This window comes from Parasteatoda tepidariorum, chromosome 2, assembly GCF_982258835.1.
Source record: "Parasteatoda tepidariorum strain Cologne lab strain chromosome 2, Ptep-v5.0, whole genome shotgun sequence".
Taxonomy (NCBI): Eukaryota; Metazoa; Arthropoda; class Arachnida; order Araneae; family Theridiidae; genus Parasteatoda; species Parasteatoda tepidariorum.
The window spans coordinates 25,876,094-25,904,037 of record NC_141756.1 but is presented as its reverse complement, the minus strand read 5'-3'; the positions used below and the strand labels follow the sequence as shown (position 1 = coordinate 25,904,037).

The 27,944-nt window shown below is 30.5% G+C and overlaps 1 protein-coding gene across 4 annotated transcripts; it reads right to left on the bottom strand.

Annotated features, from left to right (window-relative positions):
• Positions 1-766: 766 nt before the first annotated feature.
• LOC107436875 (uncharacterized) lies at positions 767-27,229 on the bottom strand. Of its 4 annotated transcripts, none has more exons than XM_016048711.4 (2): positions 26,923-27,229; positions 767-3,708 (listed from the first exon to the last, which is right to left on the bottom strand). In XM_016048711.4, the coding sequence occupies exon 2, from the start codon at positions 3,702-3,704 to the stop codon at positions 1,254-1,256; it is 2,451 nt and encodes an 816-aa protein (XP_015904197.1). In that variant the 5' UTR covers positions 3,705-3,708; positions 26,923-27,229; the 3' UTR covers positions 767-1,253. The 4 variants fall into 4 exon arrangements, with proteins under 4 accessions (XP_015904197.1, XP_087013156.1, XP_071033387.1 ...); XM_087157030.1 differs by lacking the exon at positions 26,923-27,229 and adding an exon at positions 21,594-21,793; XM_071177286.2 differs by lacking the exon at positions 26,923-27,229 and adding an exon at positions 20,403-20,493.
• Between the last annotated feature and the right edge of the window lie 715 nt (positions 27,230-27,944).

The window sequence follows — 27,944 nt, the reverse complement described above, 5'->3', positions numbered from 1 at the left end:
ATTTTCAGATTTACGAGAGTTAATTATTTTTCTCCATAAAGCTTGAGCAGCCCAGGCCCCTATGAATGTTTCAAATAATTTCTTTATGTCGTTTTTCTTTGAGAATTGTGTAACCGAATTATCAGTTAAGAAAAATTTTAATAAATATAAGCTCAAAATTACTAAGATATCGAAATTTACTCATGTTATAATAATTTAAAGGCACTTCATATATCAACAAGTAAATTTGGTTTAAAGCTATGACCAGGATGAGGGGGGGGGGGCAGATTTCTAGATAAGGCCCTGCATCGCATCTAACCCGATGTTTATCAACTTAACTGGTTGCTCTCTGGCAATGATACTTAAACAATTGCAATATCATCTTAATCTATTGAAATTAAAACTATAACAAAACAAATTATTATGAGATACTAAGAATTATGATATAATAACTTTCTAATTGATTGTTCAAGCATTCAACGAAACGATTTCAAAACAATTGAAAAAAAATGAATGCTTTATTACCAAATAACTGTTAACTTTCAAAATGTATGAAATAAATGGATGGCTTTTACACAAAAAAAAAACATTAATTAATCATACTTTACTCCTTGATATAAACCTTGAAAGTTTTCAGTGTTTTTCTATATACAACTACTTCCTTTTCACCCGTTGAAACATGATAGATTGCCCCCTCATTGTTTCTTTAACATTTATGCAATTTTTTTGAGAAATTAAAGCTGAAAGAAAAATTAAACATTAAGCCTATGAAAAATAAGGAAAAATATTTAAGATATAAATTTCTTTTATTTTGTAAGCTTTTTTTTTTCTTCAAAATTGTAAACACAAGTCTTAAAATCTATTTAAAATAATGGAATGTTTAATGATGTGATATGAGATTAGAGCAAGATGTATAATGATTGCACGGTGCACAAAAACATCACAAATGAATACACATACATGCACTATAAAAATTGAGCCAGAGTTTTTACAAAGTTTCAGTTTATAGTTGCTTTAAAAATCAGATCCTGAAGATTGTCAATTATCCACAATTATCACAAAAATTCTTGACTATGGTACATTCTTAATTGAGTAAAAGTCATAAAACAATCACAGTAGTTACACATTAAGTTCGCAATAATTAGCTTACAAATAGTTGAAGCTTTTTGACATTCAGTTAAACTTGCTTAAAGTGTTTATTTCACTGATTATTGCAGGTACATATAAATTCCAAGTAGCTCAGCTCAACTTTCGAACCGTAGAAGGAACACACTTCAGAACAAAGGCTTTACTTTTCTAATTGAACTGTTTGACCTAGAAGGTGTAGGAGAGATTGATCTTTTAAACCTCGTGAAAAGCTTTGACGAGAATGGTGTAGTAGAAAGATTTGACGTATTAGTCGATCCAGAATGGAATTTTTCTGAGCCTTTTCCTTTGAAATGATCGTAAACTTTGCTGGTACAGGAGAAACCTATGAAGATGAACAATCCTTGAAGAGTGTTGAGTATTACAAATAAATACCAAAGAGGTTCCACGTCAAAGTAACTAGCAACAAATCCAGTCGTCCACGTCAAACCCATGAGAAGAGCTAATCTCAAATATAACTTATAACTTTGTTTCTGGTTTTGATTTTGTTGTTTGAGAGAAGACTGTTTGGCCATGACAAGCATGCGCGCACTTGAAAAGAACAAACAAATATTGGCTGCCACCACTGCAATCAAAGGTGCAACAAAATATACTAGAAGAGCACGTCTTCTTTTAAACCAGCAACGAGGAGAAGCGAAATTCGGTTTATATTCGTCGGGGAACAAATCAGTAAACTCCGCTATGGCAGCAGTCACAATTATTAACATAGGCATGACCCAAGCAAAAATTGAGTAAAAGAAAAATCGCTTCAGCTGTTTGCCTTTGGCTACTCGAAGTTCTGTAGTCGCCATTTTCAAACATCGCCAAACATCAAAAGCCATCACCGTCATCCAAAAAAAAGAAACTTGAAAGAAATACACGGTCAAAAATGATATTGCAGAGCATGCTTCGAAACTAAGAACTCCAAGTGATCCAGTTAAAAAGCACAAGTACGCGCACAAAAGGGCAATGCAGTGCGATGCTAGATTTTTCCCTGAAAGATTTTGAAGCTCTGGCACCAAGAAGAAAACAATCAAATGAACTACAATGAAAATCATTGAGATTACTAATCCTACTGATGTAACATAACCCATTAAAGGCATGAACTTGAAATTGACCTCATCAGTTAAATGAGAACAAATTAAAATTGAACCATCCGCTGCATGGTACGCTGTAGGCTCATATGTTTTGTTATACTTCGGTACATAAATATTCGCATTAGGGAGCATGACATAATCATCAACAGTTAGTGATATCAACAAGCAGTTCTGAAGCTTGTTGAGTTCTCCGTGTAGAGGTTTGTCAATATTTGAATCAGCTAAACTGTAAACTGTTCGATTCGCAACGTCAAAAGTACCATTTTCAGCAGAACTCTCGCGGTACCCTAACACGGATTGGTCATGATCATCACTTGGACTGAGTTTTATCAGTTCAGGATCTTCCGAAATAATGGGACCATCACCGCTGTCAATGTCATCCACTTTATTTGAATTATCATCTAGGTCTGGTAACCCCCTTGGAACACATTCCGTTCCTTTCTTTTTGTAACCAGGTAAGCAAGCCAGACTGCGACAAACTTTGAAAAAGGGATCGAATATCTCGTCTTCCTCGCAAAATTGAATCATGCCAACATTGTTGCCTCTTCTATCATTGATATCCAATAACAAAGAAAATGCATGGGTGTCGTAAGTGCGATAAGTAGTAATTTCTCTCGACTCAGCAAATTTGCATGACAAGCGAGTTGTGTTGACACCATTGCATAAAGCACAATGCACATTTCTGTACTTGTCGCCTCCATGGATATATCTCGCACCCATATACGAGCGGCACATAGCGCGGACTTCCTCATTTTCCCAATCTGGTGGGCAATCAGATATTAAACCTGGTCTACAGAGTCTGATTTTAGTTTCTAGAACCATAGGCATAAGAGGATCAATTTCGCAGTCATGAAAGAACAAAGATCCATTGTCGCCAGTTAGGTAAAGTCCCCAGCTTTTGTCAGTGGAAGCCAAGTTTTTGAAAGCATATTCATGGGTTATATTCGGTGTGCTTTCGATTAAAGACACGGTCGGACACTCTAGCCTGGGAGTCCACAACACTAAGTTGTCGGTCATATAATTGCAAATACCACAGTAGTAGTTCTTAAAAGTTACTCCAGTCTGATAATTTGTAACAGGCATTGCTCCAATGGGATCCGTCACATCTCCAGGCATCAAATTTTCGCATTGATACCTGACGTCATCAGGGCCTTCGTAAGAATGTAAGCAGGTGTCGATCATGAAGACACCACCAAACTGTTTCATTTCGAGGCAATTGAAATCTGGCAATGAATATTTAACCTCGACATCCGGGGCATCGATGCAGCAATCGCCATAGTCGGCGCACAGATAATCACAGGCACAGTTTTTATCTTTTGGCAGAAGAAGTTCTCGGTTGCCAGATCTGAATCGGTCGTCAGGTTTCTGGCAGCTTTCCAAAGCAGGGCATATGCCGCCCATTTTATGTATTTCACTGTAACTTAGATGAACTTTGGCACTAACAGTCACAAAGGATAGGGCGATGAAGGCCAAGGTGAACATTCCAAAATACGTCTTTCCCATTTTCCTGTAAATAAATAACATTTATTAGTGTGTTTAGAAGCCAAAATAAAATAAAAAAAGTTTAATAACTATTATGAGCCACGATGGTTCTGTGGTTAGAGCTAGCTCGCTTCCCAATCGGTACCTTTTAATTTTTAAGAAACCGGTATCGGAGGCATGTGAATAATTCCAACTCAAGCTCTGATTCTTCCAACTTCACAGCCATATTCAACGTATCAGCAATACGGCGAAAAAATTTGGCATACTCCAAAAAGTAAAAAATGAATTAAATGTGGAGAATAGGTGTTGGGCAACTATATTTTTACTTTATGAATTCCATTTGAACAGTTTGCTCAATTTTGGGTTTACCATTATCAATGTTTAACTCTACAGCCTTGTAATTTAAATCTCTAATCTAGAAATCACGGCATCTCCGGGATTAAGCATTGGTACAAACTACCATTCGTGAAAGACCTCTTGATGGAACTAACCCTCATTTACGTTACACGGAGAAAATACGAAAACTTCCAACGGTTACCCCGACGGCGAGGGGGTTCTAACTCGTGAACCGTAGTCTACTACTGAGGATATTTTATAACAGTATTATGGTCGGAGCTAGCAGCGAGCAGAATTCTAATTTAACAGCCATCGCTGGGATTCGAACCTGGGTCACATCTTTGGGACTTGAGCTCTCTATCCCCTGAACCACGGCAGCTCAACTTTATTTTTGTTCTATGTCGTATCATTAAATATATTTTTTTCACGAGAAATTAATTTTAAAAGTCACTATATTTCTAACTGATCACTACTTTTTGGGACATTGAGACTTAAAAGAGAAAATAAAAATAAATTGCTTTTTAAAAAAAAATTCTTCAGAGGTATGATCTTTCATATTTTTCATTTTATCCCTGGGCGGTAAATAGATTGTAGCATCAAAACTAAAAAAAAGTACATTTTTCAGAATTGCAGACTTAGTAGTGATTTCAAAATAAAAATCAGGATTTTTTTTGGTACAATATACACATACTAAACTATTTTTAAGAAAAAAAATGCAATTAGTTTAGTTTTTTAAGTTGTTTTTTTCGTGCAACATATTTCTTTAATCGTTGGAGAAGAAAAAACATGAGCAACACTGAACGTTCTTGAATAAAAAATTAAGATTGGAACAAGTTGATCAGAAATAAATTTGCAAAACGGCACGATTTCACGCATACATCTCAGAACCTGAATTTTCTTAAATTCAATAGATACCTCAATATAAAAATAAATAAAGTTTAAAAGAATATTGAAAATTATATAGGTATTACCTATACAACCATAAATTACTTATAAACTAAATCGTATGTAATCTACATAGTGAACAATAAATGTATACAAAAATAAACAAATGATAAGAAAACGTTATATCGGCACTTGGTAGATTCAGAAGAGAAAGATCATCTAAATAAAATAATAATAATAAACTAAGAAATTAAACTATTGCTTAAAACATATGAAAATTTAAAAGTACTTTCGATTTTGAAATAACTGAAAAACAATATTTTCACTTCAATTTGACAGACGAGAGACTAAATTTTTTTTTACTTAAAAAAATTATTTAAACGCCACTACTTAATTTGGGCATATATAAAAAATGTCAAAACGTATGACAGCAAAATCGATGACTTTCTTCATCGATGACCCAAAGTTTCAAACAAGATTAACAACTAAAACAACCGAATCTTGAGATTTTTCTAGAATTAAAATTTTAGTACAAAAATCTGAAAAATCATGATAAAAAACTGAAAAATATTTTGGTATCAGGAATATCAGGACAAATACGAGCCTTGAAATTGTGTAGAAAATCAACGAAGAATAATATTTTTCATTTCAAAATTTAACAGCAACAAAGTGAGATGTAAAACTTAGTTACACACAGTTGAAGTCTCCAAAAACATTAATTATTTTTAGAATGCAAACGGTTCCAATAAACTTAGTTAACTCGGAACGGTAAGAACAACAATATTATCAGTCAGATTCTAAGTACACGGTTTCAAACCGGATATTCAAACGATAATTATATTCTCAAACAGATGTGCAAATCCAGTATACTTCCGGTTGTCCATCGCCTCAGTCTTGAAACAAAATGATGCATTTCGAAAGAACGAATGTATCAGAACTTAATTTTTGAGAATTGATAACCTTCATTTTAATTGTAATATTTAAAAGAAGGCATTAAGTTAATCGATCATTTCACACCCAAAACCGCTATATCATGTCCAATCGTGTGTTAAACACCTTGTGCAACCTATATTGCCTCCTGAACTGTGACTCCTCGTTGTTTCTTCAAAATTTATAGTCTGCGTGGAGATTACATCCTGGTTTCTCTTCTCTCTTGACCCCGTTACCTGCCGTTCTTTGGGTGGATTTTCCCTTTCGAAGTTATAAAAAAGACAAGACATCATTAAAATTCCATGGCCCCACTTGATGTTGTGCAAGCGAAAGTTCTTTTTATCATAAAAAGATTCGATGTTCGAAAGTGAACGCTGAGAGAAAGTGGAGGAGTTGTCCTATATTCGTGATTTTAGGGCCTCATGATGGGTAGGTGGCTATTAAAGAAGAAGACCCTCACCTTGGTATCAGATTATGATAGTGGTTGAAGATTAAATTTGACAGTAATTAACCTTCATTAAGGCTGTTTTTCGAATACTCTGTCGTCACATGGAATGACGCTTATTTGCAACTGATATGCTATTTTCATAACTGCTGCAAGTTAGAAAGAGTCATTTACAACTGTTAGGTCAAGTTTAGCCTATTTTTAGTCTGAAATTGGCGCAAAATCCCAATGTAAGGAAAAGCCACAGCTTTGTGAAAATGAAAGACGTTTGTGATGTATATTATTTTTAGTAATTAAAAAGTTACTTCTATGATACATTATTTGAGGACATAAGAATTTGCAAAATTTGAGAATTATTAATTAATTTTAATAATTATTCTTGTTTTTGGAATAATTTCGCAAAATTGGCGATTTTTTTCTAAAAAAAAGTTTAAAAACTTTCAAAATATTAAAGTTTTTTTTATCTGTTCTAAACCCCAGAGAATTCTAAATGGCGAGATGGTATAATTTAAAATTGTAGTTTTGCATGAAGTGCAAGACACTTAACTTAAACTGTGTCTTTTTTTCTTTCTCCTGCGCAAGAGTTTAGAAAAACATTTAAGAAGGAATGAATTAAAGATGAGGGAAGACGTTTTTGACCATTAATCGACCACCCTAACCTTAAAATACATATAGCTTGAGCTGAGTAATGTATTGTGAAATATCGATATTATTTCAACATCGTGATGATAGTCACGATATATTGTGAATACCATATTAAACGATAAGGATAAAATATATAATCATTAAATAGGACGATAATATCGACAAAAACAAATATCTCAAACAATAATATGGCGATATCAATAATTATTGAATACCATATTGTCATGAGTGTGGATAGTTCTCACTTGGTGGTGCAAATATTGTTTGATGTAAAAACACAGTTGATGAAGTTTCAATGGTAATCGAGCAATATGATTAGGTTAAAATTTAATCTCTAGAATCCGAAGCTAAATCTGTGTTAATATAATTAAAAAGTATTTTTTTTCTTTTTTAATTCAATACATTTAAATTTTGATGCAACAATCTGTTTATTGTCAAGAAACAAAAATGATTCCTTTTTGGCACTCTTTTTAAGCTTAATTTTAATTGAATTAGGATAGAGGTTTTATAATTTAACACAGACGGGTTTAATGAAGTAATTCATAAATAATTTGAATTATTTCAATCCCCAATGAAGAGCAGCATACTTAACTTAGGCTGGAAATTTAATAAGTGTGAAACTCTTTATTTTGATAGCTTAAACTGTTTACATGACAACTGTTTACATGCACAATAATATTTATTAAATAATATAACAAGAAAAGTTGCATAAATTCCGTATTGTACAGGGATTAATTTTAAATGTGGCAAATCAATCTTTCTTAACTATCATAAATTCTGTAAATTTTTTTCCTGCCGAAGGATGAATCCTTAAACAAGAGCTTCATTGTCCAATAAAAAAATATTTAAAATCTAAAAGCCATTTCACCTTTCGTGGGCAAGAAATCGACGATGTGTGTTCCAAGGACTAATAACAAAGGCAAGGAAATAAATATTCCAATGGAATCTTAGAAATAACGTCAAGACTAACACTAAAATAAATAAACCTAATTTCACACTACTCAAAGATGACAGTTTGACAATAATGTCCTAAATAACTTAAAGATTTTTAAAAAATGTCGTTTATTTGATTTCGATAGAGAAAAAAAAAAAAAAAAAAAAGACTTTCCACGTATTTCGTCGCTTGAATTGCACAAGGGCGTCACTTACGTTCTGTCTTAGAAACTGGCTTCTCTATTTAAATTTATGAACAATGAAAAAAAAAACAGTGATTTCTACTTTTTGAGATATTTCATGAAAACGGAGGCCACCTCAGGGAATTTTCTAAACCGTGAAGATTACAAACACCATTACTGGTCTAACAAGAATAAAAAATTTAAAAAAAAAAAAGATATTCGGACGAGTCCGTAATTTTAAAGAAATTAATACACCATTCTATACTGTCGTCAGGAAAGAAACAAAAAATGTAAACCCAGCTCATAGACAAAAATGTCGAACGGGGATTTAATACGAGAGAGAGGAGTGTATATTCCATAGGATCATTTTAAATGAAAGCACAGAAATAAGCTTTTGCTACTTCCCTAGCAGAAATTAACTTGGACCAATATTCTCGAATCTTGGCTCAATAAGAATTCAAAGGGCCGACAGTGGCCCTACATAGAATTGTCAGATTCACCCAATGCAATGTTTCCCAAACTTATGACTTTTGCGTACCCTTTCTAAATTTTTCGTAACGCTGTGTACCACTAATAAAAAAATGAATGTACTTTTTACCATAAAAAAATTGCACAAAAGTTAAAAATCACAACTGGCTGTTGACACCACTAATTATTAACTGTTAACTCTGCAAAAAAAAGCCAATAGAAAAATACATAATCGTAAATTTTTATGGCTAGCTTTGTTTCGCATTAGAACGCATACCCCCACTAAACAGTTCCCGTACTCCTGGGGGAACGCGTACCACACTTTGGGAAACACTGACCCAATGAATGGTTGACCCTATAAAGCTAAGCACAAGTGGCGCTAGGGGTTAAAATTCACCTTAAGACTTCCGTGTCACTACTTCCGATTGATATTTACGCATAAGCGCCATACCAGGGCTCGAAAAACAGCCCGTCCTCGACGGTCAAAAATTCTCCGCGGACAACGAGTTTCTCGAATCCGACGTCCGCGCGGACGGCCATTTTCCCGTTAATATTCGTGATACATTTTCAATTTTTGTTATCTTACAAGAGTCTTGTAAGTTACAACATAGCAAAATGACCCACAATACAACAACATACTGCGCATATATTGATGTTTTCTCTGTCTGGGAGTACTGCAGCGGTTGAAAGGGGCTTTGCAGCAATAAACTTACAAAAAAACACAATACGTACTGGTCTTAAACAAGAAGCTTTAAAAGCAATTATGAACATCTACCTAAATGGAAAACCCCTTTCAGATTTCTGTTCAGAAACCTCTGTAAATCATTGGCTTGATTGTGCAACTGGCAAACGTCATATTCGATTCATTTAAAAAACGCAGTACCCTCGGATAACTTGACATTCCAGATAACTTGACCTTTGTCGTTTTAATTATTTCATAAAAGAAATAAATTATTTCATAAAAGAAATACTAGGTTACTATTAGTAACCTAGTATTTCTTATATTACTGTATAATGTAATCCTAGTAAGGATTAATTCATTGTGCAATTTATATAAATGTTTGTAATAATTAGGAGAAAATTATATTTTTATTTATTTAAAAGCGACGGGTTAGTTTCAACGGAGGACGGGTGCATTGTTGGACAAGCCGTCTTCGGGGACGGGTAAAATTTCTGAGCTTTTTCGAGCCCTGCGCCATACAATATTATACTTGTAGTGTTCACTACATTACGCGTTTTTTCAATTTAACTTTCAATGAAACAAATAACAAATATATTTGGAAGACCACGCAAGCATGCTATGATGCTAATCAAAAAATAACTGGAGACATTTTAAGCAATTATAGCCAAAATTATGGGATAAGACTCAAAACGTGGCAAACCATACACTTCTTGTTGTGATATTAATTTTCTTAAGTTTGTTGACCAGTTAGAATTTATAAATTACAGAAAACTCTTATGAATGGTAAAATTTCGCGTATATTTGATTAAAAAAATTACAAAAATAAAACTTCCTAAAATATTAAGCCTGTTTACACATCGCATCGTAACATATGCGGAGGAACACTGGAAGTTTTCTAAATTTCTTCCGGTCTTAGGAAGCTTGTTATTGTTTACATTCAGTTAACCATTCATATTTTATATTCATTATCCTATGTCGGCCCTATAAAAGGACCAATATTACAGAAGCTAGACATCCCAATATTGGTCTCTCTGTGCATGTTCATGTAGCTTCATAGCATAGTGAGCCAATTTTGAGCCCAAGTGGGGCCAAGGTAAAATTGTTGCACGAGTTGTTTATCTTAACAGTATTTTTCGAATCATTCGAAACACAACCATTTTTAAATCAAAACGTTTGAGTTAAAACGAAAAATATTAAAATTTAGTGTCTTTTTCTGTGATGCAGCCATTCCTGTTTTTTACGAAATTACTTACTAATTATTTGTAAGCTCAAAGCATTGGCAGAACTTCCAAAAATAAGGAAGAAACAAAATAAAATGGAAAGACATTAGTAACATTAATAAAATAGAAAAAATACAAAATAGGGAAATTTTTTGTGAAGTTTCATTTAAATAAGATCAATTACGTGTCATCAAAAAAGGAATTTCAAATACTTGAATGTGTCAAACGATGTTTTCATCACGTACCTCAAAAGAAAACATGCGGTTTAAAAAAAGAAAAGAAAAAGAATTAGGCCAAGAAATCAAAATATCAAATTATTTGCCATTGCTAGAACATTCTGGGGAATACCCAACCAACTGGGTTAGAACAACTTCACATTGCTGGTAAAAATCGACCGTTTATATTCCACAGATCCGCATTCTCCTGCTTAAAGAACCGTAACGATCTTAAAAATGCTCACACTTTCCCCCCATTACTTTCATAAATAGATTTCACTTAACTGATAGAAAGATCAAAATAAATAAAACTAACTCCACTTTCTGATATTTAAAAGTAGATTTGGAAAGATTGAAATTTGATTAAAATTCAACACGGCTTTGTTGAAAATAAAATATCATTAGGTTATTTATTTATATCTGTTTTAAAAACATCTTTGCCACTAATTGCACCTTTTGTTATGCCTGTGAATCTTAATAACCTGAAGTTTCTTTTAAGTTTTTACGTTTGACAATGAAATAAATTCAAATTCAATTTTTTAAACGAAGAAAAAATAAATTAAGTTTATGAATAGCAAATAAAAATAATTCTTCATGTTAAGAGGATGCTTTATAGCTAGAGAAACTCTTCGCAGCAAATTCTGCTTTATCTCCATTAGTATTTGAAAATTTTAACCCAAGAGAAAGGCGAATTTAGAAAACCTGGAATTAACCATATGACATTTCAAATGATTTATTTTCCTCCAAGAATTTAGTGAAATCTTAAAATTAACAAAAGTAGTTACTCAGAAAATAGGATTTAGAAGTTTGAGTGCAATAATAATAGGTGAGGCATCAATAAAAAATTAAAAAAAAAAAGAAACATTGAAGAAAGGTAACAAACATATTGTGATGATTAAAAGAACTAGAATTTGTCCAAAGCCCATGAAAACAGATACAATTTCAAAAATAAGAGTAACGGCCATGTTAAAAGGGATTGCTACAAGCCTGCACTTTCGAGAAAAACCAAAACGACAACGTCAATTGTGAGAAGATTGTTTTATTGCTTCCAAATTGTTGGATTCTCTTCTTCAGGCAGTCTAGAAAATTACTCGGTATTTGATAATCTCTGGTTGGTCTGGATAATCTCCAAAACCAAATTAAAAAAAAAAAAAAAAAAAATTCGTAAAAATGCTACAATGTTAACATTGGCCTCTTCAATTTTGACATAGATTACAATAATTGCTTTTACTAATTTAATTATTGTAATGTTCAAATATTGCAATGCAATAAATATATCCCTTTCGATAATTTTTTTAAGATTATTGGAACATATTACGAAACTTATATTTTGAATTAGTCCATACAAAAATTTCTATACAAAAATAAGTATGATTTAGAATGTTTTAACAATTAGTGATTTTCATTTAAATAAAATATAGATTTATTAATTCTTTCTCAACTTATAAAACTTAATTTTAAATATACGAAGAAAACTTTTTTGATTACCAATTCTTTAACTTTTTACCACTATTTCCTTTCAGTTAATCTTAAAATTTCACACCCCTTCTTTGTATATTTATCGACTTAAATAGATCAAATGGAATTTTTTGAAATATAGTTTAATAATAAAACTTGAATAAATACAAAAAAAGTAAAATATTAATTTACTTTTAAATGTTAATCAAATTAGCACTTTAATTTCAAAAATTTACATTTAAAGTATTTCAAAGCAAAATAAGTATGATTGAGTAATGCGTCTGATTTTAATAAATTATTCGAATATGAAAATCTTACGGAAGATAAGACAACTCGATCAATGGCATCACTCTTTTGGACTGACGTAATTCTTTAAAATCCACAAAAAAAGAAAGAAAAAAAACCGCTTTTATTTGCCCGTGAACTAATAATACAAACAATTATGATATTTAACTACACACGACTTTCCTAGAATAGTTAGATTTGTTCTTGTTTTGAACAAAATTACATTGGATACAAATATGCATTCCATCCTAAAACAATATTTCAAGATAAATTTAAGCCACTCTTCGGGCCTAGGAATCAAAAAGCGGTACCATTAGTTTTCTTTAACCCAAATTTTTATTAATGGAAGGTGTTACTTGAAGTAAAGTGAACGAAAATGGCTATACCGAAAAAGCAAACGATCCTGAAAAACAAAATAAACTGGGTTTACGAGTTCAATAGATCAAACGACTTTCTACATTCGTGGTTCAACAATCCTAACATGATGCCACCTGTGATACAAATTTTCCCAATGAACAATAGCATACAGATTAAACTGTTTGATAAAATCATTGCCACTCGAATAATCCCTCTCTCAAACGAGTTTAGAAGGGAATAAATATAGAAGAAAAAAATAGAATCGAAATATAAATTGCATAAACGTGACTCCCTATTTCGAAGTCTTGTTTTGGTTTGGTCTGCTGTTACACAATGCCCAAAGGATATTAACCCGGAGATCCGCCTAAATATTTTTTTCTTTCTCTACCTCTCTCCTTCTGCGGTTTAAAAAGAAAAATAGAAAATTGTTTGACCTACTTTCTAAACTTGAAAGTTTTACAAATTAAATAGAGAACGGTTTTCCCCTTCTATTTAATTTCAATGAATAATAAAACTTACTATATCTTTCATTCAAGGTTGAGTTCTTTGTGTTATGGTTCTTATTGACGAATATAAAACTGTCCAAAAAGTGTTTTAAAGTGTAAATCTTACAAGCACTTGTCACTTTCAAATGAAACTAACATATACTTAAGAAAAGTAAAACAACTGCAATACTGCAACAGTTCGTTGTGGACCAGAAGGTTATGGAGGTTACGGCACTACAATTTTGCGACTTAACGACATGATACTGGAAATGTGATCAGCATTATGCACTAATACTATGAAGCTGATTCAAATCGATTTGAAGCAAAAGGTTAGAAGTCGCCACTGAGGATCAAACTTCAGCCCTTCACGCTAACAGTTCAGTGCCTTTAACCACGGAGCCATTGCGACTCTTAAAGCACTTTACATATACTAATAATAATTACATTTTACTAACTTAAATATTTCACGAGTGAAAAGTAAAATCAACTAATACAAAAATAAAAAAACGTTTTGCCAAATTTACTTGATTTAAATTCACAATCTTAACTGTAGTATAGAATTTGACATATTTATATATATTAAGAATCAATAAATGCAGAAGAAAAAAAAATATAAAGTAAAATTTTTATTTTTAAGTAAAATTGTTCTTGTCAAAAATTTCTAAGATATTAAGGCACAGTTTTTAATAAAAATAATTAGTACTAATAACTTCTATTACAGGCTTAAGGTAGATAGAAATTGATTTCAAAAAATGTTTTTAATCCTAATGTTTTAAAAGTTGAAGTATTCATATTTAGAACCATTTAAAAATTAAAATTGTTAACAATTTTATCTTTGTTGTCAAGAAAAATAAATGAAAGTGCCAAAGGTAAGTTTAAAGCAAAGATAAATATAATTGGTCACATGAAAGTGCCTTAAAGATTAAAAACTAATTGGTCAGAAAATCCTTATGTTTCAAATTGAAATAAAATTAATAGTTAGAACTACACAAAAAGTAAAATAAAACAATTAAGGACTTATGTGAAGAAAAATGAATGAAAGTGCCAAAGGTAAGTTTAAAATAAAGATAAATATAATTGATCACATGAAAATGCCTGATAGATCGAAAAAATAATTTCCTATCTGAAAGCGTGGTATGCTATGTAAGGATTGCAGGTTGGCAAACATTCTGTCGAAAATTTCAATTATCCCCTAATTCAGGACGATAACTTCAAATTATTAAAACCATATATTCGTTACGCTTGGTAACAGTATTTTACAAAATGCACGAGAGGCCTCTCTCTGGTATTGCTTTTCAACTATATCTGTAGGTGGTAAAAGGTCACCATGTTGGTTACAAGGTTAAACAGATAAAAATTTGGACAGCTACTCGATCATTCTTTGAATGAAAGAATCTATTCAATTCTATGACCCCACAAGATTAACATGGACAGAATAATTGACAGCAGTAATTGAAAACCTGAGCACAAATTTAGTTACACTTCGACAGTTGGGGATCCGTTAACAGAATCTTGGCAAATTATCTTATCGTGATAACACACATCTATAAAAAAATTAATTTTTTTTAACACGTTTCATTGGAAAAAGGGACCCTTCACTATATTTTTCATTTTAAAAACGGAACCGATGACGCTATTAATTGGAGAATGATTCTATAAGCAATGATAATCTTACTAATTTAAATTGAAAAAGTTAATTTAATTTTTAATTGAAGATTAACTATGCACATCATCCCTTTGGCAGAATTTTTTCAGGCTCTCTGCGACAAAACTCTAGCACTCATATCCTTCTGCAAGATAGTTTAAATAACAACAAAGATGCGTGTTCCAGATTTAAATTAACAAAAAACGCTGTGCTTACAAAAAAAAAAAAAAAAAAAAAAAAATAAAAAAAACATTTTTATTCAATGTGAAATATTTTTTAATTCTAATATTATGGGTAATATTATCGCATTTTGTTGGGGGGAAAAACTGCACTATCGCATTTCGAAAATACCGCTTTTTGAAAATCATCACATTAAAAAAAATAATTAAAAATCATGAAACCTCTAGCTGTAATTACCGAAAAACAAATAGAGGACGAAGTCACGCGAATTGGACTCTTCAAAAGGAGTTACACAAGTTCGTGTTTCGTTTCAAGATTTGATTGTTGTAATAAATAATATCGGATTTTAAAAACTAAATGAAAGTCAAAAGAAATAATTGCCAAAAAAAATAATAAAAGGATGGATTCTATTCACTCTATGGATTTACGATACTATCGGCGTAAATTAAACGCCACAATAAGAGATTATTTAAATGCGCAATTCAAATACTCGCAAAATTCTGCAGAAATGAAAACCAAACTTCTTTCTTCCCAGAAGAAAAATCTTTCTGCAAGAACTTCTGAAACATTCTGCGACAATGTCGCCATAGGGCATATCAGTGCATTCAAATAGCCCACTATCAAAATAGTCGGTCTAAAATTCAAATGAGCTGAAAAATACAAGCATACCCAGCTACGCAAATTTTCCGCTAACGCTAAACACGTTGCTGCAAATGACGGCAATAGTTTGTCTGATCTTTGGTAATATGCAAATAAATAGCGGCAATAGCAGTCTTATTTATTTTAATTAATAAAAAGAGAAACATTAGTAAGAAGTGTGCTAATCCATTATTTATTAATTATTCAGTAATGCAACGGAATAATGATTTAACATTACGTCATTTGCTCTAGGAAGAGAAGTAGTACTAATACCTTATTTTACATCGCACTAGAGCTGCACACTTTGCTATTGGCGACTGCTGAGGATGATCTGAAGACATGCCATCAGAAGTTTTTCTTTATCCCGCTTTTGTAAACCGCGAAGTAGAACACTTCAATGTAAAGTAGTTTGACGATAACCGATACCGCACATCCTCGGTCACTTCACAAATTGATCAAACACCCGCTCACTGCCCGCTGCCAGTGATGCTTAACATCGATGATCTACTGGAAATTGTGTCTGAAGATTGGGGGGGGGGAGCGATTAGCAAATGACGGTTACAGCGGTCGACCGTTTTTACGGAAAAACTGCGACAAAGTGTAATAATTTTCATTTCCAAATGTATCACCGACACTCAATTTCATACTGCAGTCAAGAAATTGAGAAATAAATGTGCGGCAATGTGTTAAACAATAAAAAGAAAGATAAAAAAAAATTTAAAAAAAAAAAGCTATCATGCCCAATCTCCAAATATAAAAATAACTTAGCTAGTCTAAAATTAAATACATGTATTGTATAGTCCACGTTAACTTAATCTGGCATATTTACATTTGACATAATGAGTAAGAAAAAGGAGTAGAAAGTGTAGGTTAATCGCTAATTATGGTACAACTAACCTTCTTCATTCTTTGAAGATGAAAGAGAATCCGTGGGCTATTCTATTGCAAATAAAAGGTCGATGAAGTGGGTTAAATGATAGATAGCATTGTTTAGATGAACTACATCACTTACGTAGAGACAGAGGACAACATGGATAAGGGCCGACCAGAAAATTTAAAATAACACAACTTTGTTATGCTTACATCCAAATTCTTTTTTCAGATTACATAAAAATAATAATAATAATTCGTCTTTTTCGTTTTCTTCTTTGAGGGTTTATCTTTTTTTAAAATTTTGGATACAGCTCAAATAGGCTTGTTTAATAATGTTCATCTCGAAATGCGTGTTTAAAAAACGGACATGGCTCAAAATGAGTGTTTAAAAAAATAGACACAGCTCAAAATGCTGCTTTTTGATGTATGACCCAAATTAAACAACTAAACGTGGACATTCATTTCACACAACTTACTTTTTCTTTCTTTCTAAACACTGGGGTCGAGTATAGTATATAATGGATATAACTTTTCAGGTATATCTTTGTATTCAGAACATTAAACAGTACAGCGGTTTAAAGAAATCTAAATTCGTACAACGTCAAAATTGGGGAATGAAATACCACGTCCATTTTCTTTAACATAGATTTCAATCTGCGTCTTGGATAAAAAGTTTATCAGACCAACGAAGTCAGATATCACATCGAACTTTCTAAATGGCAAACGGGTTTAAAAAAAATAATCTGAAAACAACTTTTTTTAAAATTGCGCTTCAATCGGTAGTTAGTTTCAATTTCATTTTAGAACTGGATCTTATTTTTTTTAAATTCATAATTTTAAAATGTGGATTCTTTATTCGAATTCAAAGAATACAACTTAGACCTTTGACGCAGATGGGACACCTGGTGTCTATTTTAAATATATATTTCTTTCAGGCGCTTTAATTACAAGCAATATATTTAGACGCTCTTATTTTGGTTTCTGATTTAAAAAAAAAAAAAAAAAAACAGTCAAATAGCTACTTAGAAAATATGCTAGATTATCGGAATTATTTTTGTACTAAAATATGAAATACAAAAAAAGTAGTTTGAAAAAAAATTTGTTTCATTCATATTCAAATATTATCAGCAATTGATTTTATAAATAGAAGAATATTCAATAATGAGTAACTGTTTCTCTAAGATCTAAATAAATATGAAAAATTATCGTTTGGAAGTGAGCCACGTTAGGAATCTTTTACCTTTAATAGTGGAAAAGTCACCAGTGGTTGTTTCATGCAGTAATTCGAAACTATCAAGCAATAAAATGCTAAATAGAATTTTTTTTTTTTTCAATTAATACAAAACAATGAATAATCATCCAAACTAAAATAAAATAATGAAAAAAGTATGAAAAATATGTTTTGCAAAAATTCTACTTCGAAAGGTTAGGAACTCATCAAAAATTATTTTATCAACTAAAACAGGGTTTCTTAACCTGTGGTTCATGAACCCCTAAGGGGTCCATGAGTCATATTTTGGGGGTCTGCTAAATACTCCTAGTTTTTAAAACGTTTGGAAGCCTACCCATTGCTTGTAAAGCGATCTATGGCAGCTATAATTCCGTTTGCTACGGCGTATCTTTGCGAAGCGGGATTTTCCACACTCGTGACAATAAAAACAAAACATCGAAATCGATTGAATGTTGAACATGATATGCTCGTTGCTTTGTCGAAAACTATCCCCCAATTCAATTTGTTAATTAAGGAAAAGCAGCAGCAACCTTCACGTTAAAAATTTTAATTATAAAAATTTTTTATACTATTAAAATAATAAAATTAAATGTTTTCTAATAATGGATGCTTTTTGCAATTAATTTTTTCACATGTCCGTGACTTCTTAAAAAATTTTAAAAGGGATCCATTATACCAAAAAGGTTAAGAAACACTGAACTAAAACATCTTAAATTCATAATACCAAATATATAACATTTATGCAATTTACAGGGTCATCTGTCACATTAAATTATTACAAAGGTTCTAATATTCCATAGGAAAAACCTCAAAAAATTTATACTATACTGGACATTTTATTTGCAAAGACAACCATCAACCCTGAAGAATAAAGGTCTAAATTTGATTGTCGATTATTAAGCGTTATAAAATATAATTGAAAATGCACAAAAAGCCGAATTTCTATCATAGGGCCATTCACTGCCAAGAATAACACAGAAAAAACCATCCTCTGAGCTCATAGATAAAACTGTTGCTTCTTTTTCAGAAATGCAATAAAATTGCGAACAATGCTTTCAGCACACAAGAATAACTTCAGTTGACTTTCACCAACTCTAAAAGGATATCCATCATATGACTCACCATAACTCTACATGGGGTTAAGAAATCCCAGGGATCTTCACCTCCCCTACTTGTTATCTGGACAGGAAGTAGACTGGCTGACGAATTTGGAGGGAAAAACATCAACCAAAGAGAAAATAGTTTTTCCCTTTCATCTTAAAATATCTTATCAGAATCATTCTGTATTCATTCATGTGAATAGATGACCAAACAAAACAGAAGAATAGATATTAAGCTAAAATGATTGCATTTATACTTTTATTAATGGTGTCAATAATAGATACAAGACTAATAAATAAAATAAAAAATGAACAGAAAAAGTAAAACAGAAACGAATAATAGATACATTGCATAAATGTTCAAGAAACTGAAGCGGAAAGGCATTACATGATTGAAATCTTCATTCATTCCAAAAACACACAAATTGAGAATAACAGTCAATCTGTTTCAAGAGCTCAAAAACAAGCGCCCATTTTCAAGACTTGCCAAACACAAATGAGAAGAAACAAAAAACGAAGTCAGAAAACTACAGTAGCCGAGAGACATTTTGGATACGAAGCATTGCATATCTTTGAAGCTAATGAAGTTTTTAAATAAGTATTAGCAAGTAATATCTTTAAAAAAAATAATAATAAAATAAAAAAAAATACATAAGTTTAAGAGGTGTTTAGGTTATTTAATTTTTCATACTTATCTTTAAAATTTCGTCTTCAGTGGTTTGGTGAATTGGCAATAAATAACGAACGAAAAAAAAGTGTTTTTAAACACATGTCAGAAACCATAATAATAAACTGGTAATTTGTCTCTATTACTAAACGCAATAATTGAAATAAATTTCGTTAGTCCAGCCTAAATATTGATGGAGATACGAAATTTTTTTTTGCTAGACCTTTATATATAAATTTTAAAAAAATAGGAGCACATTTAACAAAATTATTTTAAAATTTGAAAAAAAGTTTGTTAAAAATTGAACAAGATGTGAGCGATCAAGTTGCATGCGCGGAAAAATTCCCATAATTTTGAAGAGAATCGTGTTTGATCGCTAATGAATAAAATTAGATTTGAATCTTGAAAATATAAAAAGTTTCAAACAAATAAAATTAAGCACTTTTTACTAACGTCCAGTGAAAAAAGCACCGAAAAGCTTTTCAAAACAAAAATATTTTTTAAAAACGCTACGTACCCTATGTTATTATGCTTCCCCTAAAATGTCATTACCTTTGCAATATATTAGGTTTTTTTTTTCTTCGATACTTGAAATCAGTCCGATAAGTGAATAGTGATAGTGCATTACCCCTTCGTCAACAAAAATAAGCAAATCACAAATACCTTAGATGCGTACATAAAATATAAAAAGGCTTCAATTAATATTCTTGTAGTACCGTGATTCCGTAATCAAGTCGAAAATTCTACGAAAATTGCTGTAGGTAAACGTAAAAGACTCGATTTCTCTTGATGCAAATTAATATTAGAGAAATATTTAAAAATATAATCAAACAATAAATAAAATATTTAAAGACTTACCACTTTCCAATATAAAATTAAAAGGAAAAAAGAAAGAAATCAAACAACGACGATTTTAAGTAAAAATATGTGATGCGGAACTCTAGTAAGTCCACTGCTGTATCATTGGGAGAACAGCCAGGAGTTAGTTACCAAGTGGACATGGCATGACCGATGGAAATACCACACATTCCATAACAGCATGGGCTAAATGCCACAACAATATTATTTTATTCGTTTCGGTCGGTAGCAGCCCTAGGCGAAATATTAAGGCATTTTATCACAGCTTATAAAAATAATGTTTTGTTTAACAAAGTATATTGGATATTTTATTTAATTTCAATCATATTTTCATTAATTGATTTCGCGTTTAGCGACCATAACTCTGATAAAATGTATAAATAATACTTGATATTATTTAACAATACTGCAACTGAAAATTTTTAATACCACTAACAATAAAAAAAAGTTACTATTTTTATTTAATTATTGCAATATATACTGACTGAATAAATAAAGTCAGTAATTGTTTTTTTTTTTTTCAGTCAAAACTACTAAAAACAAATGAATTACAAAGACAGAGAAAGGATTTGTTGAATGAAAAGTAAATAATTCCTGGCAGAACGAGTCTTTATTCCTTATTCTCAAGTAGATATTTAATAAGTTTTAAAATTACTCGTATTGAAATAAATGTGTGCAATATCGAAAAATATTAATAGATAATAAAACAAATTATTTCACATACTACAATGAGCATATTAAAATATGAGTTTATTTTCACCAATTTCATCAAATAAATTAAAGTAATAGCTCTTCAAAAAGAGCTTTTTCTTGATCTCTTAAAAATTGCTTAATTGCTAAACGCAAAACTCTTACTAAACATATTTTTATAACTATTTTTTGTATTAATTCAGTAAGTCAAAATAAGCAAAAAATATTATATTAGCATTTTAATAATTTATTGTTATGAAATACAGACTGGCTAGGAAGCGATTTAAAGCTTAAAGAGAACAAAATGGATCTTCAAAAACAACACTAATTCAAATAAAAAACAAAGTAGCTAAAACTGAGGATGCCATTAAATGAAATTCACAATAAAACCTTCAATACAGACAAAATAAAACTAAGTACTACACCAATGGACAAAGGAAAAATATGATAGGGTAATGCATTTGCACTGAGAAAAAATACAACTAGGACAGAATTTCTCACTTTTTGTTTAAATTCACCGCAATTATATTTCACTTACGCACAGAATAACACATTCTTTAGCTCAAAAACTGGTCTCCAAGTCAAAATATGCAATCAGCATTTTACCAACCTTGATTGCACAATTAATTCTCATAAATCAAAATAATCAGTTATAAGATTGGACTCCATGAGAAAATTTGTGATTGCTAGATTACCAAACCGAAAACCATCAGATTTAACATGCCGACAAAGAAACGAACCTAACACGTTTTCAAGATAAGAATGTCCGAAGAATAAACTACTGCAATTTCAAGATTAGATAAAGATAGCCATCTTGATGGAACGATTTAAAAATCACCAGAAACGATTGGGGTGAAAAGACTGATGCAATTGTAACAGATCGGTAAAAATATGCAGAGAAATTTCATATTTAAATAATCGTCCTGCGAAAGCAATGCCTGTTCAAATCTGCTCAATACATAGTCATATTCTGACACTGACTTTGGATGACGAGACCAACGGGGTGCCACATTGACCAAAAAAATAAAAAAGAAGCAATTCATGCCATTCTATGATTGAGTAAACAATGTCAGATATAAGAAATACTTTCTTCAGCATTGCATAAATGTAAAAATAATAACAAATGAAGTTTTTCCAATACTTAAATTAAAAAATAAACTTGCGCTATATCTCCATATAGCTCACCCTCAGTGCAATACTTAAATGTGTGAAATGATAATTTGAACTTTCATACATAATTAAATTAAACTACTTTTTCATCAAAAATTTAATTAGCCATCTTAAAAGTAATGTTATGATTTTGAAGAACCCAGAAAAATCTTTAGCTGGCTTTAGATAGGCTAAACTGGACTAACAGTCACGAGCAACAGGTGCAAACTTGCAGCAGAAACAGCAGGTTACTATTCGCAAAAACGCATCATTTCATAATACGACGGAGCCTTCAAATGTTTTGTCAGTTTTATACCTTTTGACACAGAATTTTTATTTTACATTTTTCTTGCCTTTTTCATTTTGTATTAACTTAGGTCAAAACAAGAGAAAATATTATATTTGGCATTTTAATAATTTATGGCAGGGTTGGCAAGATTTTGCCGCGGGTGGAAAAAACCATGGTAAATACCGGTAAAAACCGTCCTGGCAAAAACAGGTTTTTGCCAAGCAAAGTGGCAAAAAACTATATTTTTCAAGATGAGAGGACAAAAACACATTTTTGATACAAAATTAGTCCTAAAATTGAAATATATACTATGAATATAAATAATTACAAAAAAATTAACAAAACTATTATTCCATAATTAAATGATAATGTAATAATATATCATTTTAGTAGTTTAAAACATTATTGATTGGAAAATTTGTGATTATTCTCTTTTTTCCAGTGAAATGAACTTATTTTAAATTAATAAAAATATAATTTAAAGCATAAAATATCTATCAACATGTGTAGTTAATTATTGTACAAATAATAATTTTTTATATTAAATAATAGTATTATACAAATAATAATATTTATTTGTAAAAAAAACATTTATTTTAGGATTCTAAAATGAAAAGAGATCAAAAACTTTCAATCTTTTAAAAATTATTACCCTTAGGTATATTAATTATTAATATGTTAAAAATAATTTTTTCATGTAATGTATCAAAATTATTATTCCTTATGATTGATTTAAATTTGTTTCAAGTATTTTGTAATAATATTTAATTAGCAATTTAGATAATATGGTTTTTGCCGGTTTTTACCAGTTTTTTGCCACTGCCCTGGCAAAAACCCCTTTTTGCCGGCAAAAACTCCAACCCTGATTTATGGTTATGAAATACGCGAAACATCGATGTCTTTTTCTGCTTTGAAGGGTAGACTCTTCCAAACACAGCTCACTTCTAAATAATATTTTTTTCAAATTACATCTAAGATCTAATTAAATTTAGATCGAAGCGAAACACTTATCGATAAATCTTTGAATATGAATGAAAAGAAAAAACTCTAAACTAATCTTTTTGGACTTTATATTTTAGTACAAATGTAACTTCTATAATCTAACAGATTTTTTAGGGATTATTAAACTGTTTTTCATAATTAAAAAACACAAAACTATATTTTTATCAGTAATTAGCGAACAAGAAAAAAATATATAAAAGGGGCATCGGTGTTCCACCTCAAAGGGTTTAAGGTTAACGCAACTATTTACCGCAAAAACTGATCTTTTGTAAAATACTTTATCCTTAACAAACAGACCTTTCATCAAATTTTCCATTCTAAAAATTAAATAAATAAATCACTTGCGAAATTCTTTGAGAAACGGAGTCGATTTCTTTTAAATTACTTTAAAAATATTTTCACATTAGCAAAAATAGGGTCCTGACAGAAAGAACCTAATCTTACAACCAGGGTTGGCAAGTTTTTGAGACATGTCGGCAAAAACCCCTCTGTCAGAAACGTCAAAAACCCATAGTCTTGGTAAAACTGTATTTTTATTTGAGTTTAACTGCTTATAATTTAAAATTAATTCATTTTTGAGCAATAAAATTAGAAAAAAAGTTGTTAAAAGATATTTAAGAACAGATTCTTGCATTTTCCCAACATGAATATATCAAAACATACTATTTGAGGTAAAATATTAGGATACTAAACAAAATTTTCAAAATTTCCAAGCATCATTTTGTTTGACATACTACATTACTGAAGAATGTCAAGATTGATTACTTTCAATCATAAAATCTTGCTATGAGAAACACATGTTCTCATAAATAGAAAGCCTCATAAAATAAACTTTTCTTATCAATTTTGATTTTACACAGAAATGAGACATGAAAAAGCCTGGGAAATCCTTTTAGAGTTTGAATATTTCTATATGAATGTATATCCTTCTATAAGAATACATGTATATAGCTCCAAAATCAATAGCAATAATTTACAACATTCATTTATAAAGGCAATTATGTGAAAATATATTGTCCGCTATATGCCCTAAATTAAAGAAAACAATAGGTTTTTGACGGTTTTTACCGGTAAAAACACGGTTTATACCACTTTCATGTCAAAAACCAATTTTTGACGGCAAAAACCCAACCCTGCTTACAACAATTTCTGATTTAGAAAATTATGTAATTTTTCACGTTTTTGTTACAAAAACGAACATTTCACATAGAGTCAGGAATAACCACCTTGATATAATTAAAAGAAAATGTGATAAAACTAACAATATTCGATGACCACGACACTGTACTAGCCTCCGGTTTTATTGATATAATGGGTCTTTTGTCCGAATTTAATTGCAACAAAGATTACTTATCAATTCCACACAAAAATTCCACGATAATTCCAAGTTGGAATCCACTTTTAATTGTAACATGCACGTTAATTTAACAATAACAACAGATTTGTAATTTTAAGACTGAAAATTATCTAACTTACAAAATTTAGCGTTTGTTCAGAGACAGATTGATGCCATTAACAAAATCAATTCGACGCGATGCATGCACAATTGATATAAATTTGAAGCTGCGATTGAATGTACGATAAATATGAAAATAATTTTTAAAAAACACCTAAGTGAGATGTTAATATTAGACACATAACATATATACAAACTTCAAACAAAACTAATACTTTTTAAATCATGAAATCCAGTAAACGAGTCGCAACATGTATAGGGTAAAATTAGGAAATTTTGTTACTGTCCTGATTTAACATGTTTAAAAGTAGCCATTTTTTCAAAAATTGATTAAAAAAAATATTGATAATAATGCATGGTAGTATTTATTTTGAAGCATATCTCAAAATATGGTAAACATTACTAGGAACGGAAACATTTTAAGCATTTATTCACGGAAACATTTTAAGCAACAACAAGTGTGAAACAAAGTACTTCTCAGAATGGTACAAATAATTACAATTCCATATTTATTAAAAAAAATATGCACACGGGGTCCTTTTTCGACGAAAAAAGTGACAATTAACAGTAATTTTTTAAGTCTTGTGGTCGATATCAAACATTCATTTTCCCCTATTATTCAAAATAAAATTTATCCCAAGTTTAAATACGTGATGAAATGTATGGAAATATATAACATATTTCGTTCAATTAGTCACAACAGGACAAAGTTTATTTAAAAAATCGTGTATGCAAAAGTATGATTAAAATTAACTAACATATCCTGACGTATGAGTATTAGTATCCTGATTTCTATAGGTAATTATCACTTATCTACAATTAATTTGCACTATTTCTAACTATATTTACGAGTATTAAACAAAAGACGCGTTCATCTTAAAATCTTTATGCAACATGCACAGAGTTTATCAACAATTTTAAAAAAAATTAAAAGTAAAAATTTTTAAATGGCATATTATACACTTTTGAAAATTTAAATTCATACGTTAAATCTAGATCATTTCTCAACTAATTAAATAAAAGAAAGAATTATAAAGGAAAAATATAAGTACAAATAGGATTTAACTGAAAATTGTTCAACAAAATTAAAAACTGCTATTAAATTTAAGCGAAGTCAATAAATATTTTAATTTTGTGGGTGATATATAAATATAAATAGAACGATTGAAAGTTTCAGAACAAATAGACTAAATAACTATTGAAAAACATCACACTAAATTGTATAATTAGAAGCTAATCTTCATCGGAAGCACTTATTATACCATACAACACTGAAACTGAAGAATCTTAACTTGATATTTGTTAAATAAAATTAAAAAATGCTATTAAATTTAAGCAACATGAACAAATATTTTAAATTACATGTATGATAATGGTTTATTTACTTTTATGTAAAAGAATGGATTGATTGAGAGTTTCAGTGCAAATAGACTTAAAAACAATTGAAATCTATCGCAGTAAATTGAAAAATTAGAAGCCAAGCTTCATCGAAAGCACTTATTAGTGAACATCAAATAGAAATTGAAGAATCTAAACATAAGCAGAATACAATTGAGAATTGTTAAATAAAATTAAAAATTACTATTAAATTATATATTAAATCGCTATTAACAATATTAATAAACCTTTCCAAAAATAATACATGACAGTGGAAATTTTTTTCTTCTTTTAATGATCGGTTAAATTTGTGGTGCAAATACACCTATTCAATTTAATCACTTTTGAAATCTATCACACTAAACTGCATAAATACAAGCTTCATCGAAGGCATTAATAAGCCCATACTGACACATAAATGATTATAGAAAAAAAAATCAAGTTTAGATTTAACTTAAAAAGCTTAAAGACATGAAAAATCTTTTAAGTGTTCAACAGATATAAGGTGAAAGTTCACTAAAATCATGACAAGTAAATAAAAGAAAAGATTATCTTACCCAAATCTACAGCTGCAATATCAAAATATTTACACACCACGGCAGTCACACAAATTAAATCAGAATATTATCCGTTGTCAAGCCAGAACTTACAAATCATTTTATTGTACAAAGCTTCGTGCGAAAGTCAGAAGTGAGAAACACTATCCAATAATTCGAATTTCTAAAAACACGTGCTTTCACAACAGATTAGCAACTAACCTACTGAGCGAACTTTTCAATACTGGAGCTTCGAACACTTCTCGCAACTGCAAGAATCGAACAAGTTTGTGACTCACTGCGGAAAGATTTTCAAATCTTCGGAACCCCAACAGAGGGAGAAAGGTAGAAAGTAGGGAATTTCTTGGGGAATTTCACTATTTCCTTATTGGACTGGTTTTAACACGATTTTCGAAGAAATGACAGGGGTGTACCTGCTTCCCCACCCCTGCTAATTTCCCCCCAATAGCCATAACTCACCAAAGAATAAGCTAAGAAAAAGTTATATGAAATAAATCGTTATAGTATGCGTGATTCGTGATTTCGAGTGCTAACTGAGGATTTATTTATGTTTTGATTTTTTAAAAAAAAATATGAATGCAGAATTTTAACATTATCAAGATCCGTGGATGAGGTATTTATAAAACAATGAAAGAAATATATGAATTCAATGAAAATGAAAAGAACGCAATAGGTAAAACAAAAACGGATATATTTGCAGGAAGAAAAAAAAATAGAAAAAGCATAAATAAATAAATAAGAATTTTATGAATCCCCGACTGTCATTATGTAGTAATAATAAGGAGTAATTTAAAATTTACGGAAAAGAACTTTCCCCACTTCATTTAATTTAATAAATGGTCAATTTAACAATCAGTAAATAGAATAGGGACTCCTCAGCAGTTTTGAAATTATTCTAAATTTTCCTAAATACACTTATTGTATTGTGATACAAATAATGCTTTTTCAATTATTTATTTATTTATTTTTTTTAGAAAAAAATAAATTTTTGTAATCGAAATATTTTATTACATTTGTTAATA